This window comes from Ruditapes philippinarum, unplaced genomic scaffold, assembly GCF_026571515.1.
Source record: "Ruditapes philippinarum isolate M1 unplaced genomic scaffold, ASM2657151v2 ctg957_1_1_1_1, whole genome shotgun sequence".
NCBI lineage: Eukaryota > Metazoa > Mollusca > Bivalvia > Venerida > Veneridae > Ruditapes > Ruditapes philippinarum.
In genome coordinates, this window is record NW_026861540.1 from 161,773 (window position 1) to 183,656 (window position 21,884).

Here is a 21,884-nt window from a genome sequence, read left to right on the forward strand (position 1 = left end):
AGATACTTTTTGTTAAATGGCAATTACAGTAAAAATAACTATGAGAGCGGTTTAAATTTAAAATACTACTACTTTTAATCATGATTTTAACATGAATTTATATTTTGCGATATTTAACGGTAGTGTTGCGACATTTAACGGTAGCGGAAATTCGTGTGACATTTAACGTTAACATTTCGACATTTAGCGGCAGTTGCGACATTTAGCAGCAGTTGCGACATTTAGCGGTATTGGTGCGACATTTAGCGTTAAATGCGACATTTAGCGGCGTTGCGACATATTACGGCGCCACACAGTGCTTACTGTATAATATGAAAAATATAGAAAAAGATATTATTCGTTCACGAAATCCAGATATAGGGAGGATACTCTATAAGAAAGGTAATGACAAATAATTTGATTCCTGAACAATAACATTATTAAAAACTTCATGAAATAGTTTGAGGCTTATGTTTTAAATGCAAATTGTCTCAGAAACGAATAAATTTTACTTCTTTAAAAAGTAAAAACATAAACTTAATAACATTTAAATAATGGTTTATGACCAATAACTGTTTACGACCATGTTACATGCTTATTACCAGAAGAAAATATCACTAAACGTGAAAAAATGTGTCATAAAAGTTGCAAAATTTAAACGAAGAAGTATTTTGACTTCCATACAAAATAATAAATCACTATAAATGTACCAATTGCCAAAAAGAAACAGAAGATAAAATGACTCAGTAATTGGCCAACGAATAGCTCTTTAAAAACAAAAGTTCATCTAAAATTTAAGAAATAAATATAGAAGCATTCCTGGCCTAGCGATTAGTTCTGCATAATAATCTCTTAATTTTTTTAATTCAGATGTTGAGAAATCCCCAAGAAAAAATATATATGAATTGTTGAAATCAAAACGGACAATTATCAAAAGAAAACATAAATATACATTTGTGTATTTCAAATTTATTTTGTTGCTTAAGAATTTACTGACGAAAAAACAGCAGTAACATTTCACGGACATGGGGCATAGTCAAGCACCCTCAGGTCTCTGTGAGTACACCTGGCTTTATCATATTCACAACTGAAAAATAGAAATATTTTATCTATTCATTGATTAGCCTCAATAACATTAGGGATGTATTATCTAGTTAAATAGCGATCTCCTGTATTTTTTTTTACAACCTGTGGTCTAAGGGAAGCAACTACACATTAATTGAAAAATTCGTTTTATAGAAGTTGTTTCCCTTGGACCACTGCAGTATTATATAGAAATAATCGGCAATGAAAATCAAAATTATGCAAACTGATAGTTTTATTTTTGCTTGTCGGCTTTGTTTATAAGTCTAGTGTTTTTCTAAATCAAATAACTCTATGTGTGCTACATACAGTGCCTCACTAAAACTTAGACCTATTGGGGAAAATTAACATTGAAACCACACAACAGTAACATGAATTCAAATGAACTTGGTTTTCAGATTGAATAAAATGCTTGCTCAAGATGAGACAGAACAGAAAAGAACAGAATAATAAAACAACGAACGAGCGAAATATCGATTGACCAATAAAAGTTTTTATAACTAAATAAATGTTTTATTATCCTATACAGCGAGGACAAAATTTTGGCTTACTAGTTTTTATAAGTCCAGTTGTCAGACGCACAAACTGGTTGATCTTCGGTTCCACAATCTTGTTTGCTGATAACCGTGCAAAAGAAATCGAGTACGGCATCATGGCCGCTTACTGTTGTTGCAGCTGGGGTTGTACTTGATTCGGATGGCAGGCATGCTCCGTCATGTAGAATATGAAGTTCCAGGTGAACACACTGTTGCTGAGCAAAAAAGCACCTGGAAAAAATAGCCGCAAATTGGATGTTTCAGTGTATTCAGTAATTTTGAATGGAAACGAAGCGTTTCGATTGGATTAATGAAGTATTTCACGACTATTTGTCTCCCTTATAACCATTATTGTGATATTATTTAATTTACTAGTCTACTGGTAATTATCATTTTAGGAGTAGTACGGCGAGTATTTGGTCATCTGTGTAGAACAATAGAACGTTGTCGCAAACATTTGTTGAAAATCCAACATATAGTTCAAGCCCACAGAGTGAACGATTTGGCCAGTTCTATAACAGTAAGGGTATTGCAGGATTTGTCTTATAGATCGTAGATAATAAAATTAGGCAAGGCAGATTTACGGTTCTTGTGCACTGCAAGTCTACGCAATGACATCTATCTACCTGCAAAGTTTCTTTTTTGATACCTCTTGTATTTTCAGAGTCATGTCCCGGAAAATGTTTAAAATGTAAAACAACAACACCCCCCCCACCCCCCCCCCCCCCCCCCCCAAAAAAAATAAAATACACATCCCCCAAAACAGAGAAAACCCCATTCTTATGATGAAATAACTCAAACCTGTTCACATAAGTAAAGCCGTCTGTACCACATTCCGGTTGGGGATCGTATGCTGAACAATTCAAACTGTTAACCCAGGGACAGTTTAAAAACTGACCGCTTACTGCAAAATACGGAATGTAAGAATTTCAAACATTTTGATATACTCAGTTGTTTTCAAATATTGAAAATAGTTTGACATTTAAATGAGTAAACATTTATCACGCTTCCGTTAATATACGGCATAATACGTCATTTCCCGTGTATCAAATATTGTTTATCAGAGGAAACATGTTTGGTTGGTTGGTTGGTTGGTTTTTACGTCGCTCAAACACATGGCGACTTTCCAATTTTTCCTCAAGAGTCCTTCCGCACGTAGGGCTTCATAGTAAAACCACCGACGTTCCGTTAGCTAGCTGGATAGCTTCCTCACAGGATGAAAGAATCCAAAAATGCCTGACGGGCATCCGCGCAGTCTGATCAGGATCCATGCTGTTCGCTGTCAGTTTCTTCACTTGTAATAGGATCTGTAAGCGAACAGCATGGATCCTGACCAGACTGCGCGGATGCGCAGGCTGGTCTGGATCCATGCTGGTCGCAAACCCATTATGTTGGTTTTGTCGTGACGCGGCTCATATAAGTATCATGTGCTCTTTTAGAAATTTTTCATTACATAAAAAGCATCCCTATACAGTTTTGAGACAGTACAGCTGTAATTTTCATGCTGCAAGAGTAATAAATATGGCCTCCGGTGTTGCATTTAAATCAATTAAACATAAAGAACAAAGCGAGGTGGAAGAAGTCTTACCTGAAGAGGCCGCCAAAATAAAAACAAGTAGGCCTATCATCGTTATGTTAGTGATCCCTGCAAGTTTTGATTTCGATTAGCAATGTATAACTACAAGGAGCATAAACGTGACCCTGCTAGTCCTAGTGTTACACAACTGTTATTTCGACAGATAAGAATCGTGTTGGTCCAATTCAAAATAATTTTGGAATATATATGTCAGACAAACTTTATCTCCCTTTTATCTCACATTTTGTCGTTCATATACAATGTATGCAATGTACATGTACTCAACGTAGTGATTTTTAAATATGTTATGTGTTGCAGCCGTAAAAACCACTCCATATCTTTTAATTCCTTTTTGTTGTTATATTTTATGGGCCAGTAGGATAATAAATTTCAATTATTTTAGTTTTAATATACATTTGAATTACGAAGGTCCTACAAGGCGCCCAGTTGTACATATGCTAATAGACTTAGACAGGTCAACTTTTCCCATTTTCAATGTTTTTCGGGGGTTATCCAATTCGTTAATCAACTCACAACAGCATGTCATTATTTATATGTGGCGCCCGTAAAGTATCGCCCGATATTGATTAATCCCCCCCCCAATAGGTCAAGCAGTCAAATCTAAACACAACTGTATGCTTGAGAAAGTAAAAACAAAGACGGAATCTCAACAACAAAAATTTATATATTTAGATTGAGCCGCATGTTGCTACAAAATATAAACATTGTTGATAAAAGATGAAGATCTCAGGAACAAGGTCCAAAGTCTTTCACTTTGAGATTCCGGTGAGTGCATCTTGCTTTGTCGTACTCACAGCTGGAAAATATTAACGAATTTAACAAAGGTTTAATCATAATATTTTTTTTAGGTAAAAAAGCATAAAAACATGAAATTTGAAATTCGTAAATAGATCAAGAGAAACAATTAAAATGTTATCTGTAAAGGCGTGTAAAGAAATATGCTCGGAACTAAATTAAAAATCGATTTTTTTTGGTGTAATTTAAAGGCCGATTTGAACGAAAAGCGTTGCAACGCTATTCATTTGTGGGTCATTTGCACATTAAAAATGTTGATTCAGGAAAAACGGGGCGAGCGAATGATCTAAAAATTTGCTTTAGTTTATACCTGTTTATTTTAGTTCGATTGTGTCGGAAACTATTAGATTATTGAAACACACTCGAATCAGTTCCTGGAACCAACCAGTTCTAAGCAATGAATGTAAAGTTCCTTGCTCAAGCAATCCTTTGATTGAATGCTTTACTTACTAATTTACGTAAGTTCTGCCGTCGGTTGCACATACTTCTTGTATCTCGGGTCCACATTGTTGGTGACTAAGTGTAGTACAGAAGAAATCAAGCGCAGCGTCATTTCCATTGACATAGTTTGGTGATGGGGTCGTGCTTGATTCGGATTGCAGGCAGGCACCCTCATGTAGAATATGTAGATTATTATCTAAACATATTTGTTGTGCCAAGTAGCACCTAAAATACGTTTTAGGGTTATTCAATATTACATAAATATTATTGAAATAGTATTGCATAAATGAACGCATCTTTTAATGAATATTCATATTATTCTAGATGTATCGTTCTAAATACACAGTCTTGTTTTCAAGTACTTGAAATCAAATTCTATTACTAATTATAAACATAAAGTCTTGTTAACGCAGTCTATGAATTTGCCTTTTGGTTAACATTGTAGTTTTTCTTAAAAATATTACATTTCATACTGACTTTTTCGATCGCAACTTTTCAGCCCTTTCCGTCAGTCTTCGGATATGAATATTAGGCGAGGATGTTCCGATTGTGACGAAGAATTCGAAACACCGAAGCATTTTACCATTAATCAACCATATCCGAAAGTTTGACTGAAATGACCGAAAAACTGCGATTATACTTGGAATGTTATCTTTCACCCTAGCCAGATATTTCGGCTTGTACTTGCATGTATGTATGTATTCTAGACTTAATGAGGGCCGACATGTCAACCACCCCTGTCCTTAAAGGTTAAAGTCTGCCAAAAGGTGACCTATACACATTCAGAGTTCAGTAATTGACTGAATGATACTAAATGTATGTATGTAAGTCGTTTTTTATTATGTTTACTATTTTGATGTGCTGTAGGCCAACGAGACGTTTGAAGCTTTGACTGGCAGTTATTATAGGATACTTATTCGTATATAAGTCTTACCTATTGGGGTAGGTGACACCGTCTGAACCACAGTCGACTGAAGGGGTGTAAGTTGTACAGTCCAAACTATTGACCCAGGGACAGTTTAAAAACTGAGAATTCACCACTGAAAAATATTTGCGATATATAAACAATGAAATATAGCTCAACATGTGCATGCACAAAAGACCACAGACTTTCCACTTGTCATTAATATCACAGAGTTTTACAACATATTTGAGGAACATCACATTGCATATTAGCATTTCTAAAATTTGTTGGATGTCGCCGCGATAACCACGTATATTATACATGTAAATATAAACATGAATAGTATTGAATACAAGTAATGAAGGAGACAATAATTTGGTGATAATGATGATGCTGATGATGATTATTTCATACACGAGTGGCTTCTGCAGAAGTTCGATAAGACTATTTTTGTTCTGTCCAGCCAACCAAACATTAAAAGCAGCCATTTTGGATAGGAATTAAACGGACCTCAAGTCCAGTCGTATCATATTCTCTTTTCACATATGGAGTGACCGGCTTCACATATGGAGTGACCAGCTTCACATATGGAGTGACCGGCTTCACATATGGAGTGACCAGCTTCACGTATGGAGTGACCGGCTTCACATATGGAGTGACCAGCTTCACATATGGAGTGACCAGCTTCACATATGGAGTGAACAGCTTCACATATGGAGTGACCAGCTTCACATATGGAGTGACCAGCTTCACATATGGAGTTACCAGCTTCACATATGGAGCGACCAGCTTCACATATGGAGTGACCGGCTTCACATATGAAGTGACCGGCTTCACATATGGAGTGACCGGCTTCACATATGAAGTGATCAGCTTCAAACATGGAGTGACCAGCTTCACATATGGAGTGACCAGCTTCACATATAGAGTGACCAGCTTCACATATGGAGTGACCGGCTTCACATATGAAGTGACCGGCTTCACATATGGAGTGACCGGCTTCACATATGAAGTGATCAGCTTCAAACATGGAGTGACCAGCTTCACATATGGAGTGACCAGCTATTAGCATCAGATACGACCGATTAATTACAAAAAATATAGGACATAATTAGAATGGTTCGACAATTGAAACCATGTTTTGCTTCCAGATTAATAATCCCATACAGTTGAAATAATGATATATAGAAATAACAGGAAATATTCTTGTTAACGAAATTAGCAAAACATTATTATTTCAAGCATAAACTTATATTAAAGTACATTCTCTAATCTATTTATAATTTTATATACATTTCATTTAATATTATCTTATTTGTTTAAATTTGCTATATGTATATGTATATTCTATACATGTATGTATTTTTATGTTTATGCAGATCTATGATGTTGCAAAAAATAAAATAAAAAATATCACTGCAAACATAAACAAGTAGAAACATAAATATTTACATATAATAAACAAAAACAGTGTTATTACAAACATAAATAGTGTATATAATAAACATCAAAGTTTGACATTATCTAGCTCTATTTCTTCATAGTGAAGATGAGCTGAATTGACTATTTATTTCAAAAGATTGACTGTTGTAATGTTTAAATACCCAACAGTATATATTTTAAAATGTTTAGGACAGAATATAACTTCGGCTAAAATATGAATAGACTAATATATCGTTAAAGGTATATTTCCGATACAAATATTTACAAAAAATTGCTTTGGCCACGTGAGTTAATATATCATTATACATCGTTCTTGCGAAGTAAATTATGAAATTGAAAGGCAAAAAATGTAAAACTTATTTTGACTTTCACCCTTTTTCACCTCACTATGTAATCTTGGATGGGCATGTCACTTTAACTATTATGTCATTGCATAGTATAACATAGTGTAATGACAAGAATGTGTATAAACTGATTGTAAATTACATGTAACGAGAAGTGTAATCACATGTACAGAAGTGTTAATAACATTACATAGAAGTGTAATCACATGCAAAGAAGTGAAATAACATGCATAGAAGTGTAATAACATGCCTATAAGTGTAATCACGTGCATAGAAAGGTAATCACATGCACAGAAGTCTAATCACATATACAGAAATGTAATCACATGTACAGAAGTGTAATAACATGCATAGGAGTGTAATAACATGAATAGAAGTGTATCACATATTGAAGTATAATAACATGCATAGAAGTGTAATAACATGCATATAAGTGTAATCACATGTATAGAAAGGAAATCACATGCACAGAAGTCTAATCACATGTACAGAAGTGTTACAACATGCATAGAAGTGTAATCACATGCAAAGAATCGAAATAGCATGCATAGAAGTGTAATAACATGAATAGAAGTGTAATCACATGCATAGAAGTGTAATAACATGCATATTAGTGAAATAGCATGTTCAGAAGTGTAATAACATGCATATAAGTGTAATAACATGTAAAGAGGTGTAACTACATGCATAGAATCACATGTACAGACGTGTTATCACATGTCGAAAGTATAATCACATGTACAGAAGTGTCAATACATGCATAGAAGTGTAATTACATGCATATAAGTGTAATCACATGCACAGACGTGTAATCAAATGTACAGAAGTGTAATCACATGCAAAAAAGAAGTGTAATAACATGCATAGAAGTGTAATAACATCCATAGAAGTGTAATCACATGCATAGAAGTGTAATCAGATGCACAGAAGTGTAAACACATGTACAGAAGTGTTTTCACATGTACAGAAGTGTAATAACATGCATAGAAGTGTAATAACATGCATAGAAGTGTAATAACATGCACAGTAGTGTAATCACATTTACAAAAGTGTAATCACATGTACAGAAGTGTAATAACATGTATAGAAGTGTAATTACATGCACAGTATTGTAATCACATGTACAGAAGTGTAATCGCATGTACAGAAGTGTAATAACATGGACAGAAGTGTAATAACATGGACAAAAGTGTAATTACATGCAAAGAAGTGTAATAACATGCAAAGAAGTGTAATAACATGTATAGAAGTGTAATTACATGCACAGTATTGTAATCACATGTACAGAAGTGTAATCGCATGTACAGAAGTGTAATAACATGGACAGAAGTGTAATAACATGGACAAAAGTGTAATTACATGCAAAGAAGTGTAATAACATGCAAAGAAGTGTAATAACATGCATAAACATACTGTAAATGACATCATAGAAGAAACTATATGATGACAAGTATAACATAACTTGTAATAACCATTGTACAAACATAGAAGTATTGTTTCGCACGGTAAAACAATATAATTACAAGCATTATTGCAAGCATAAAAACATTGTTATTATAAGCATAAATATAGTGTTAATTACCTGAAAAAGCACCAAAAAAGGACAGCTATTACGATCAACATTCTTCCGGACGTTACGATAGCGAAAAAGTTTGATTCTGTGCTAAACTCTGAATAGAAGAACAAAACGTGACTTCAGTGTTACTGAACTATTTTGTTGTTAGATAAGAGAAATTATGATTGATGTTTACCATTTAAATTCGTATTCCTTTTGTATATGAAATGGCGAGAGGGTCATTATTTCATTTTTCAATTTCCATTCATTGTTTACTTTTAGATATATTTGTTTTTGGTATTTGAATTCGTGAAATAATTGGCAACTTGGTCCCTTTAAGTTCGTAATAGATTTTTTCGCCCAGAACTCCTTTTTAAGCTTTGTAATGCACAGTGCACACCGTATTATAACCTATGTTTAATGCATTATAAAACGTTTTCGAAACGTAGACGTTTTGCAGAAATAAAAAATTCTATAATATTCATAAATGAAAAGTCGAAAAATAACTATAAACTAAAAACAAAAATTCCTTGAAATTACATAAATTATATGAGTTTTTAAAAATTTTGTAGAGAACTTAGAAGGACGAACTTATCAATAAATAACATGAAGGAAATGTCAGACCATCATAAATAAATATAAATGAGCCGCGTCACGACAAAACCAACATAATGGTTTTGCGACCAGCATGGATCCAGACCAGCCTGCGCATCCGCGCAGTCTGATCAGGATCCATGTTGTTCGCTTACAGACCCTATAACAAGTAAAGAAACTGATAGCGAACAGCATGGATCCTGATCAGACTGCGCGGATGCGCAGGCTGGTATGGATCCATGCTGGTCGCAAACCCATTATGTTGGTTTTGTCGTGACGCGGCTCAAATGTATAATACGAATAAAGAAATATTTTAACTAAAAGTGTAATATTGCTTTTCTGTTCGGAAATATTAACCATTGTCAGAGCGTTTTGACTGTCATCATCGGAAGCCTCGAAAAAATACATTTCTGCCTATATCGACAGTATTTTCCACTTCGTTCGGATTATTTTGGACGATTGTTATATAATGTATTAATCAAGCAAAGACACACTGGAAAGATACTTTGCATGCGTGACCCTAATTCATGTCACTTTTAACCGGCGGAAAATATTTAATTAAATGAGAAAAATAGTCCGAAATGACCGTATATAGTATCTACAGTCAATGGACAGTAATTGTACAACTAGATTTAGACTGACCTTTCCTTAACTTTCCTTACATAATTCTTGTATAACAATTTTGCTGTGAATGTAAGTAGTGGTTTCTTTGGTTAGAACGTCACATTTTAGCTGTTGGATTACAACAATGAACGTTCTAGCAATACTGGTCGGACTCGTGTGCTGTTCCGGTAAGTGTTACATTTGGCAAGCGCGTGGGAAATAACAAAATCCATAAGTCATAAATCAAAAGTCATAAATCAAAAGTCATAAATCAAAAGTCATAAATCAAAAGTCATAAGAAAATAGTAAAATAAATCTATAAGTCGAAACTCAAAAGTGACCCTCCAAGGCTTCCATACAAAACCCAAGTTAACCATTTTTACGTCCCCGCGAGGGGTTTGACATTATCGGAAGATAGGTAACAACCACATGTACATTAATTATTAGAGCAACCTGATTAATAAAATCAGCTCCTAACTAACGATACGCTACAAGTAAACATAAAATTAGAACTTTTATCATGTTGAAATTAACTTAAATCAGTGGGTTTGAGTGCTATATTTTCCTTGAATACTTAAGTTGTTCAGATGTGTGTTGAGGAACATCAGTCATTGATAAAATAGAGAAAAAAGAACCCCTAAAGAAAGTCCAAAACGGCAAAATTGAAAATGTTGCAGGTTCCGTTTGATAAAGCCTAAATTAACACTGTCCCGGTAATGGCCACGGTATCGCTACTGTGTCTTCAGCTGGTGAACCGAGGTGTTCCGTGGTGTTTTTCTGAGAAATAAAATTGCGTTTACACATCCCCGACAGATATATACGATAAGCGCCGATGCTAAATCGGTGTATTCCCGCTTGATTCCGTTGGAAACCCGACTAGACACGGTCCATCCCGACCATCGCCGTTTTTGCCACGGTAATGCTATTGGTGATGCCGGTACTGTGCCAGTGACGCCCTGGTAATGCACCGATGCTTCCTGTTCAAGTTTATGAGAATAAAACTGACTGACCACGTTGACATCAGTCATTTGGTAAAAAGATGCCATCCGAAGGAAAGGGGATGGAAGTTAGAAAAAACTGTGTCTACAACACCTTCAGAGGTTGAGGTACCTGAAGCTGAAAATGCACCAGCTGAAGAATTTTTCCTTCTCTCATTTAACAAATTGTTCATGCTCGTGTTCCTTCTCTAAACAAAATGATCCAAAGAAGCACTTCAAGTTTATATATTCCTGTTCTTTAAATTTCCTGTATCGGCATGAGGTCGTTACACCACCGTCTATCATCGTTGTATAACCGTACTTGTCTGCAATATCCGGGACATTACCGGCTCCAACCGGAGCGTTGTTGCCAGTGACCTCAATGTACCCTGGCTCTCCCGTAGCTCTGCCTGATTTACCGTGGCAACATCGTGTCAATACGGGACTTTGGCGTTTGGACATTGATTGACACGCATCCCGGTGTACTACGATTTGTCACGGTATGGATGCAGTATAGATACGGTGGTTTCCCGGTAATTCCCTGTTCCAAACCGATAGAACACGGATTTGGGCTTCCTCTCGGTGAGTGCCGGTGAGCCCCGGTTGTATTAAACATTTGAAGACAACCGTGGTGATCTCTCAGTTTGGGCTGGTTCACCATGGTTTTTGCCTTTACTTCACGGAATTTCAACGACCCAACGCCGGTTTACCATGGTTGATCATGGTTGACTAAACTGTGGCAAACCGAGACACCAAACCGGGACTGTGTAAATGGGGCTTAGACCGCCCTAGTATGACTGTATTACTATTAGTACTAGCAAGAAAAAAAAGGTCTTCAAATCAATGAAATTACTTAAACCGAATTGTGATCGCGACAATATCATAATACCTTTAAGATGTTGTTAATCAGGGTTATAAATGAAAAAGGGAGACAAAAGAAAAATACTTATCTATTGAGACTTGAATTTCAATTGTTGGCGTCCGCGCCGAAGCGCGGCGCCTAGATTTTGTGAAAGGGCGACAGCAACTTCTCGAGCCTTTTATAGTTGCCAATAATAAAAGCCGATCATTCCGATCGGTATGAGGGCGCTTGATTGTTTATAAGTCGCGATATGTACAATGAATGGCGAACTGGAGAATTTCGCAATGCAAACATTTTCAAATGAAATAACCTTTTCCGTCATAAATCGCGCTCTTCGGGGTATTTTTGCTTATCATTTTGTAGTACACAGTGGGTTATTATGGTATGTTATTCCGAAAGCTGTTAATAGAATGATGAGTTGATGACCTTAATATTCCGAAAATCTATTTATAGAGGGATGTACTCCTAGGTTATTCCCGGTCTCTCCCGGGATTTACTAATGACCGGCGAATAGTACCACACGTTTATTGTCCGGTCTCTCCCGGTTTTGGAGTAGATATCGTTACAGAACAGAACAAATATTTTACAGATAAATAAGCTTTTTTTCAAAATGAATGTTTGTCACTTAGTTTGGTTACAATAATTAATAAAACACAGATCAACTCTCGAATTGATTGATTATTATTATACATAAACATACAATTCGAAAGAAAAACCAAACAACACAAATCGCATGTTATATTTTATCTATATGAGATAAAACAATAAATATGTACAATAATTGAGAAAAAATGTACATTTTTTATGGCATTAATATGACACTATCAACTTTAAAACATTTTATATAATTTGTTATTCGTGTTTTAGTAAAGATCCGAGGAATTATTCAAAGTTACAAATCAGATTTTATGAATTATTCAATTGATTGATAATTTAAAAAATGATAAAGAAAAATACAAATGTACATGTATATGGTTTAAGAATAAACAATATTATAAATTGAAAGATTAACCATGATTTACTGACTTTTTCCAGTTAAGTTTTGACTTATAATCGTCGATCATTATGACAATTGAATTCTTAAAAATAGTAGTAAACGTAAAAACTCAGTATTAAAATAGCGCATAAAACACACACAAAAAAAGAAAAAGAAAACAATATTCATAAAATCTGTATTTTTTTTTATTAAATAGAAATTACATTTATTGTATAATAAACAATTATGCTCAACATGATCAACATGGTAATATAACAAGTGTCATATTGTTACTTAGTGTGAACAGATACCTTAAGAGGGGGTCCTCGTTAATAGCAATAACATAATAAGGGACAATTACACAAGTATGGTGTTGATCATGCGTTACATATATGGATTATAAATGATTGTATACATGTATATCCGTTGCTATTAATAACCACGATCATAAAGAAATAACAAGTAATATTCTAATTTCTAGCATGCCGATCAAAGTTATAAATAATGAACAATGTCTTTCGTCCGTTCATTCAAAAGTGATATACAATTCTGGTAAAACCCAATGAACCATTGAAAAGTTTATAAGAATATCTTGTCATCATATATCTACTAGTTCAGCTGCACCTGCTGTTTGGACGCCCTTTGATGCTTTGCATCAATGCTTTTCTTGTATCTTTCTAGAATACGCTTTCTAGCGTCAATATTTCATTATATAGCAGCTCAAATCCTCGATATTTACAGTAAAAATAACTATGAGAGCGTTTTAAATTAAAATACTACTACTTTTAATCATGATTTTAACATGAATTTATATCTTGCGACATTTAACGGTAGTGTTGCGACATTTAACGGTAGCGGAAATTCGTGCGACATTTAACGTTAACATTGCGACATTTAACGGCAAATGATTTTGCGACATTTAGCGGCAGTTGCGACATTTAGCGGTATTGGTGCGACATTTAGCGGTAAATGCGACATTTAGCGGCGTTGCGACATATAACGGCGCCACACAGTGCTTACTGTATAATATGAAAAATATAGAAAAAGATATTATTCGTTCACAAAATCCAAATATAGGGAGGATACTCTATAACAAAAGTAATGACAAATAATTTGATTCCTGAACAATAATATTATTAAAAACTTCATGAAATAGTTTGAGGCTTATGTTTTAAATGCAAATTGTCTCTGAAACGAATAAATTTTACTTCTTTAAAAAGGGAAAACAAAAACTTAATAACATTTAAAAAATGGTTTATGACCAATAATTGTTAACGACCATGTTACATGCTTATTACCAGAAGAAAGTAGCACTAAACGTAAACTAATTTGTCATAAAAGTGGCAAAATGTAAACGAAGTAGTATTTTGACTTCTATACAAAATACTAAATCACTATAAATGCACCAATTGCCAAAAAGAAACAGAAGGGAAAATGACTCAGTAATTGGCCAATGAATAGCTCTTTAAAAACAAAAGTTCATCTAAAATTTAAGAAATAAATGAGCCGCGTCACGACAAAACATACATAGTGCGTTTGCGACCAGCATGGATCCAGACCAGCTTGCGCATCCGCACAGTCTGATCAGGATCCATACTGTTCGCTTACCAACCCTTTAACAAGTAGAGGCACTGATAGCGAACAGCCTGGATCCTGATCAGACTGCGCGGATGCGCAGGCTGGTCTGGATCCATGCTGGTCGCAAAACCACTATGTTGGTTTTGTCATGACACGGCTCAAATATAGAAGCATTCCTGGCTTAGCGATTAGTTCTGCATAATAATCTTTGAAATTTTTTCATTCAGATGTTGAGAAATCCCCAAGAAAAACATATATATGAATTGTTGAAATAAAAACGGTCAATTATCAAAAGAAAACATAAATATACAATTGTGTATTTCAAATTTATTTTTTCGCTTAAGAATATATTGACGCCAAACAGTAACATTTCACGGACATGGGGCATAGTCTAGCACCATCAGGTTTCTGTGAGTACACCTGGCTTTATCATATTCACAACTGAAAAATAGAAATATTTTATCTATTCATTGATTAGCCTCAATAACATTAGGGATGTATTATCGAGTTAAATATCAGATTTTAAAGATAGCGATATCCTGTATTTTTTTTACAACCTGTGGTCTAAGGGAAGCAACTACACATTAATTGAAAAATTTGTTTATAGAAGTTGTTTACCTTGGACCACTGCAGCGTAAAATTTGTTTATTATATAGAAATAATCGGCAATGAAAATCAAAATTATGCAAACTGATAGTTTTATTTTTGCTTGTCGGCTTTGTTTATAAGTCTAGTGTTTTCTAAATCAAATAACTCTATGTGTGCTACATACAGTGCCTCACTAAAAACTAGACCTATCGGGGAAAACATTGAAACCACACAACAGTAACATGAATACAAATGAACTTGGTTTTCAGATTGAATAAAATGCTTGCTCAAGATGAGACAGAACAGAAAAGAACAGAATAATAAAACAACGAACGAGCGAAATATCGATTGACCAATAAAATATATGTTTGTTTTATTATCCTATACAGCGAGGTCCTGTATTGCTACCCTTGCAATTAAGGATTTAACTTAATGAATGACAAAAGTTTGGCTTACTAGTTTTTATAAGTCCAGTTGTCAGACGCACAAACTGGTTGATCTTCGGTTCCACAATCTTGTTTGCTGATAACCGTGCAAAAGAAATCGAGTACGGCATCATGGCCGCTTACTGTTGTTGCAGCTGGGGTTGTACTTGATTCGGATGGCAGGCATGCTCCGTCATGTAGAATATGAAGTTCCAGGTGAACACACTGTTGCTGAGCAAAAAAGCACCTGGAAAAAATAGCCGCAAATTGAATGTTTCAGTGTATTCAGTAATTTTGAATGGAAACGAAGCGTTTCGATTGGATTAATGGAGTATTTCACGACTATTTGTCTCTCTTATAACCATTATTGTGATATTATTTAATTTACTAGTCTACTGGTAATTATCATTTTAGGAGTAGTACGGTGAGTATTTGGTCATCTGTGTAGAACAATAGAACGTTGTCGCAAACATTTGTTGAAAATCCAACATATAGTTCAAGCCCACAGAGTGAAGGATTGGCCAGTTCTATAACTGTTAGGGTATCGCAGCATTGGTCATATATATTGTAGATAATAAAATTAGGCAAGGCAGAGTTACGGTTCTTGTGCACTGCATGTCTACTCAATGACATATATCTACCTGCAAAGTTTCTTTTTTGATACCTCTTGTATTTTCAGAGTTATATCCCGGACAATGTTCAAAATGTAAAACAACAACAATACCCCCCCCCCCCCCCAAAAAAAAAAAAAAAAAAAAAAAAAAAAATAAAATACACATCCCCCAAAACAGAGAAAAACCCAATCTTATAAAGTAATAACTCTTAACCTGTTCACATAAGTAAAGCCGTCTGTACCACATTCCGGTTGGGGATCGTATGCTGAACAATTCAAACTGTTAACCCAGGGACAGTTTAAAAACTGACCGCTTACTGCAAAATACGGAATGTAAGAATTTCGAACATTTTGATATACTCAGTTGTCTTCAAATATTAAAAATAGTTTAACATTTTAAATGAGTAGACAAATTTCCACTTGTCCGTGAATATCTATCGTGCAAAATTTGCCACTTTCGGTGTATCAGATATTGTTAAGCAGAGGAAACTTGTTTGGTTGGTTGAATAGAGTTTACGTCGCATCAACCCATATGGCGACTTTTTACTTTTACTGGTGGAGGAAAACCTTAGATCCCCCATCCGCACATATGGGCTCCAGAGTAGAACCGACGGCGTCCCGTAAGCTAGCTGGATAGCTTTCTGACATGAAATAATCCAAAGTGCTTGACGGGATTTGAACCAACAACGGTGAGGGGCAAGTGGCTTACTAGTAAATTCAGCAACCACTTAACCAGACGGCCACGGACGCCTCGAAGAAACATGTACTCGTGCACATAACATAATGTAATGTAATGTCATGTTATTATTATAAGTATCACGAGCTCTTTTAGAAATTTTAAAAACATATAAAAGCTTCCTTATCCTGAGACAGTACAGATGTAATTTTCATGCTGCAAGAGTAATAAATATGTCCTCCGGTGTTGAATTTAAATCAATTAAACATAAAGAACAAAACGAGGCGGAAGAAGTCTTACCTGAAGAGGCCGCCAAAATAAAAACAAGTAGGCCTATCATCGTTATGTTAGTGATCCCTGCAAGTTTTGATTTCAATTAGCAATGTATAACTACAAGGAGCATAAACGTGACCCTGCTAGTCCTAGTGTTACACAACAGTTATTTCTACAGATAAGAATCGTGTTGTTCCCATTCAAAATAATTTTGGAATATATATGTCAGACAAACTTTTATCTCCCGTTTCGTCTCTGATTATCTCGCATTTTGTCGTTCATATAAAATGTACATGTACTCGAAATAGTAAATTTAATAAATATGTGACGTTTGCGGCCGTAAAAATCAATCCACAGTCTTTAATTGTATTTTATTGGCCAGTAGGGTAATACATTCCAATTACCAGTATTAAAGTTTTAATACACAAATACAAATGCCAGTTTGGATTACGAAGGTTCTACAAGGCGCCCAGTTGTACATATGCTATGGCCTCTTATGAATAGACTTAGACACGTCAACTCTGCAAATTGACGTGTTTTTTTCTCCATTTCCAATGTTTTCGTTCATCCAATTTTGTTTATCAACTCACAACAGCATGCGATTATTTCTATGTGGCGCCCGTAAAGTATCGCCCAATATAGATTAAATCCCAATAAATCAAGCAGTCAAATTTAAACACAATTGTACTCATTTTTTCAGGTGTTTGAGAAAGAAAAGACAAAGACAGAATCTCAACAACAAAAGTTTATATATTTATATTGAGTCGCATGTTGCTACAATTAAAATACATTCATTGTTGATGAAATATGAATATTTCAAACACAAGGTCCAAAGTCTTTCACTCTGAGATTCCGGTGCGTGCATCTTGCCTTGTCGTACTCACAGCTGAAAATTTTGAACATATGCAACAATATGATTTTTCATTATGAGATTGTAAAGGAGCTCCACTGAGGTCAAAAAACCTAAAAACGTAAAAAATGAAATTTGTATATAGATCAAGTGAAACAATAGGCTTAAAAAGAAATATGCTCGGAACTTAATTAAAAATCGATTTTTTTGGTGTAATTTAAAGGACGATTTCAGCGAAAAGCGTTGCAACGCTTTTCATTTGTAGGTCATTTTGCACATTGAAAATGTTGATTCAGGGAAAACCGGTTGAGGGAATGATCTAAAAATTTTCTTTAGTTTATACCAGTTTATTTTAGTTCGATTGTGTTGGAAATTATAAGATTATTGAAACATCCTCGAATTTGTTTCTGGAACCAACCAGTACTTAGCAATGAATGTAAGGTTTCTTACTCAAGGAAACAACGGCTTGCCCCTGACAGGGTTTGGACCCGCTCGGTTAGCAATCCTTAGATTGAATGCTTTACTTACTAATTTAGGTAAGTTCTGCCATCGGTTGCACATACTTCTTGTATCTCGGGTCCACATTGTTGGTGACTAAGTGTAGTACAGAAGAAATCAAGCACAGCGTCATTTCCATGGACAAAGTTTGGTGACGGGGTCGTGCTTGCTTCGGATGACAGGCAGGCACCCTCATGTAGAATATGTAGATTATTATCTACACATATTTGTTGTGCTAAGTAGCACCTAAAATACGTTATAGGGTTATTCAATATTACATAAAGATTATTGAATTAGTATTACATAAATGAACGCATCTTTTAATGATTATTCATATTATTCTAGATGTATCGTTCTAAATAAACAGTCTTGTTTTCCAAATACAAGTACTTGAAATTAAATTCTATTACTAGGTATAAACAGAAAGTCTTGTTAACGCAGTGTATGAATTTGCCTTTTGGTTAACAATGTAGTTTTTTAAAAAAAAAAAAGATTACATTTCATACTGACTTTTTCAATCGCAACTTTTCAGCCCTTTCCGTCAGTCTTCGGATATGAATAATAGGCGAGGATGTTCCGATTGTGATGGAGAATTCGAAACACCTCGCATTTTTACCATTAATCAATTATATCCGAAGTTTGACGGAAATCACCGAAAAGTTGCGATTATACTGGGAAATGTTATCTTTCACCCTAGCCAGATATTTCGGCTTGTACTGGCATGTTTGTATGTATTCTAGGCTTAATGACGGCCCACATGTCAACCATTCGTGTGCTTAGAGGTAATAGTCTGTCAAAAGGTGACCTAGTAATTCACTGAATGATACTAAATGTATATACATGTATGTAAGTCGTTTTTTATTATGTTTACTATTTTGATGCGCAGGAGGCCAACGAGACTTTAGAAGCTTTCACTGGCAGTTATAATACGATTCTTAGATAAGTATTACCTGTTTGGGTAGGTGACACCGTCTGAACCACAGTCGACTGAAGGGGTGTAAGTTGTACAGTCCAAACTATTGACCCAGGGACAGTTTAAAAACTGAGAATTCACCACTGAAAAATATTTGCGATATATAAACAATGAAATACAGTTCAACATGTGCATGTCACTGCAAACATAAACAAGTAGAAACATAAACATTTACATATAATAAACAAAAATAGTGTTATTACAAACATAAATAGTGTAATAATAAACATCAAAGTGACATTATGCTCATTTCTTCATAGTGAAGATGAGCTGAATTGACTATTTATTTCAAAACAATGACTGTTGTAATGTTAAATAACCAACAGTATATATTTTAAAATGTTTAGGACAGAATATAACTTCGGCTAAAATATGAATAGACTAATATATCGTTAAAGGTATATTCCGATAAATATTTACAAAAAATTGCTTTGGCCACGTGAGTTATATATCATTATACATCGTTCATGCGAAGTAAATTATGAAATTGAAAGGCAAAATGTAAACTTATTTTGACTTTCACCCTTTTCACTCACTACGTATCTTTGGATGGGCAAGTCACTTTAACTGTTATGTCATTGCACGTATAAACACAGTGTAATGACAAGAATATGTATAAACTGATTGTAATTACATGTACAGAAGTGTAATAACATGCATAGAAGTGTAATCACATGCAAAGAAGTGAAATAACATGCATAGAAGTGTAATAGCATGCCTAGAAGTGTAATAACGTGCATAGAAAGGTAATCACATGCACAGAAGTCTAATCACATATACAGAAGTGTAATCACATGTACAGAAGTGTAATAACATGCATAGGAGTGTAATAACATGAACAGAAGTGTAATCACAAATACAGAAGTTTAATAACATGCATAGAAGTGTAATAACATGCATAGAAGTGTAATAACATGCATAGAAAGGAAATCACATGCACAGAAGTCTAATCACATGTACAGCAGTGTAATCACATGTACAGAAGTGTAATAACATGCATAGAAGTGTAATAACATGCATATAAAGGTAATCACATGCATAGAAAGGTAATCACATGCACAGAAGTCTAATCACATGTACAGAAGTGAAATAACATGCATATAAGTGTAATAACACAAAAAGAAGTGTAATCACATACATAGAAGTGTAATAACATGCATATTAGTGAAATAGCATGTTAATGAAGTGTAATAACATGCATATAAGTGTAATAACATGTATAGAAGTGTAACAACATGCATATAATCACATGTACAGACGTGTTATCACATGTACAGAAGTGTAATCATATGTACAGAAGTGTCAATACATGCATAGAAGTGTAATAACATGCATACAAGTGCAATTACATGCACAGCAGTGTAATCACATGTACAGAAGTGTAATAACATGCATAGAAGTGTAATTACATGCATAGAAGTGTAATAACATGCATATAATAGTAATCACATGCACATACGTCTAATCACATGTACAAAAGTGTAATCACATGCAAAAAAAGAAGTGTAATAACATGCACCGAAGTGTAATAACATCCATAGAAGTGCAATCACATGCATAGAAGTGTAATCACATGCACAGAAGTGTAATCACATGTACAGAAGTGTTATCACATGTACAGAAGAGTAATAACATGCATAGAAATGTAATAACATGCATAGAAGTGTAATAATATGCACAGTAGTGTAATCATATGTACAAAAGTGTAATCTTATGTACAGAAGTGTAATCACATGTACAGAAGTGTAATAACATGCATAGAAGTGTAATTACATGCACAGTATTGTAACCACATGTACAGAAGTGTAATAACATGCATAGAAGTGTAATTACATGCACAGTATTGTAATCACATGTACAGAAGTGTAATCACATGTACAGAAGTGTTATAACATGTACAGAAGTGTAATAACATGGACAAAAGTGTAATTACATGCAAAGAAGTGTAATAACATGCAAAGAAGTGTAATAACATGCATAAACATACTGTAAATGACATCATAGAAGAAACTATATGATGACAAGTATAACATAACTTGTAATAACCATTGTACAAACATAGAAGTATTGTTTCGCACGGTAAAACAATATATTTACAAGCATTATTACAAGCATAAACACATTGTTATTATAAGCATAAATATAGTGTTATTACCTGAAAAAGCACCAAAAAGGACAGCTATTACGATCAACATTCTTCCGGACGTTACGATAGCGAAAAAGTTTGATTCTGTGCTAAACTCTGAATAGAAGAACAAAACGTGACTTCAGTGTTACTGAACTATTTTGTTGTTAGATAAGAGAAATTATGATTGATGTTTACCATTTAAATTCGTATTCCTTTTGTATATGAAATGGCGAGAGGGCCATTATTTTATTTTTCAATTTCCATTCATTATTAACTTTTAGATATATATTTTTTGTATTTGAATTCGTGAAATTATTGGCAACTTTAAGTTCCAAATAGATTTTTCGCCCCACAACCCTTTCTGAAGCTTTATTATACACAGTGCACACCGTATTACTCGCGCCAGTAATGACAGATTTAAAATCTAAAATTTAATTATTACTACAGGTAGGTTATAAAATTGGTTAGTATATTCATAATTATAATGCAAGTTTAGGAACATTCCATTGCTATAAACTAACTGTCCATTGACTTGAGATACTTACAGGTAATTTTGGACTTGTTTCACTTGTTTCCCCATTTCATATAATATT

General features: G+C 34.4%; 3 protein-coding genes across 5 annotated transcripts; all 3 read right to left on the minus strand.

Moving 5' to 3' along the window:
• Positions 1–932: 932 nt before the first annotated feature.
• On the minus strand, positions 933–3,347 carry LOC132716037 (ovomucoid-like). Its single transcript, XM_060699179.1, has 4 exons — positions 3,187–3,347; positions 2,400–2,502; positions 1,614–1,829; positions 933–1,066 (listed from the first exon to the last, which is right to left on the minus strand). The coding sequence occupies exons 1-4, from the start codon at positions 3,224–3,226 to the stop codon at positions 997–999; spliced, it is 429 nt and encodes a 142-aa protein (XP_060555162.1). The 5' UTR covers positions 3,227–3,347; the 3' UTR covers positions 933–996.
• A 492-nt stretch (positions 3,348–3,839) lies between these two features.
• On the minus strand, positions 3,840–21,473 carry LOC132716029 (follistatin-like). Of its 3 annotated transcripts, none has more exons than XM_060699171.1 (4): positions 21,319–21,473; positions 19,141–19,246; positions 18,221–18,436; positions 3,840–3,991 (listed from the first exon to the last, which is right to left on the minus strand). In XM_060699171.1, exons 1-4 carry the CDS (start codon positions 21,356–21,358, stop codon positions 3,922–3,924), a joined length of 432 nt encoding a protein of 143 aa, XP_060555154.1. In that variant the 5' UTR covers positions 21,359–21,473; the 3' UTR covers positions 3,840–3,921. The 3 variants fall into 3 exon arrangements, with proteins under 3 accessions (XP_060555154.1, XP_060555152.1, XP_060555153.1); XM_060699170.1 differs by lacking the exon at positions 3,840–3,991 and adding an exon at positions 17,573–17,728; XM_060699169.1 differs by lacking the exons at positions 18,221–18,436; positions 19,141–19,246; positions 21,319–21,473 and adding exons at positions 4,441–4,656; positions 5,366–5,540.
• LOC132716038 (ovomucoid-like) lies at positions 14,580–17,030 on the minus strand. The gene is made up of 4 exons (XM_060699180.1): positions 16,870–17,030; positions 16,108–16,210; positions 15,312–15,527; positions 14,580–14,708 (listed from the first exon to the last, which is right to left on the minus strand). The coding sequence occupies exons 1-4, from the start codon at positions 16,907–16,909 to the stop codon at positions 14,639–14,641; spliced, it is 429 nt and encodes a 142-aa protein (XP_060555163.1). The 5' UTR covers positions 16,910–17,030; the 3' UTR covers positions 14,580–14,638.
• Positions 21,474–21,884: the final 411 nt, after the last annotated feature.

What these genes read in the sequence shown, in the direction of transcription:
- LOC132716037 (XM_060699179.1), bottom strand. Translation starts at nt 3,226, where the DNA reads ATGATAGGCCTACTTGTTTTTATTTTGGCGGCCTCTTCAG. An exon ending in GGCTTTACTTATGTGAACAG is followed by an intron (nt 1,830 to 2,399) that starts GTTTGAGTTATT and finishes TATTTTTTCCAG; the next exon opens with GTGCTTTTTTGCTCAGCAAC. An exon ending in AACTGGACTTATAAAAACTA is followed by an intron (nt 1,067 to 1,613) that starts GTAAGCCAAAAT and finishes TCTATTTTTCAG; the next exon opens with TTGTGAATATGATAAAGCCA.
- LOC132716029 (XM_060699169.1), bottom strand. Translation starts at nt 5,523, where the DNA reads ATGCACATGTTGAGCTATATTTCATTGTTTATATATCGCAAATATTTT. An exon ending in GGTGTCACCTACCCCAATAG is followed by an intron (nt 4,657 to 5,365) that starts GTAAGACTTATA and finishes AACGTATTTTAG; the next exon opens with GTGCTACTTGGCACAACAAA. An exon ending in GGCAGAACTTACGTAAATTA is followed by an intron (nt 3,992 to 4,440) that starts GTAAGTAAAGCA and finishes AATATTTTCCAG; the next exon opens with CTGTGAGTACGACAAAGCAA.
- LOC132716038 (XM_060699180.1), bottom strand. Translation starts at nt 16,909, where the DNA reads ATGATAGGCCTACTTGTTTTTATTTTGGCGGCCTCTTCAG. An exon ending in GGCTTTACTTATGTGAACAG is followed by an intron (nt 15,528 to 16,107) that starts GTTAAGAGTTAT and finishes TATTTTTTCCAG; the next exon opens with GTGCTTTTTTGCTCAGCAAC. An exon ending in AACTGGACTTATAAAAACTA is followed by an intron (nt 14,709 to 15,311) that starts GTAAGCCAAACT and finishes TCTATTTTTCAG; the next exon opens with TTGTGAATATGATAAAGCCA.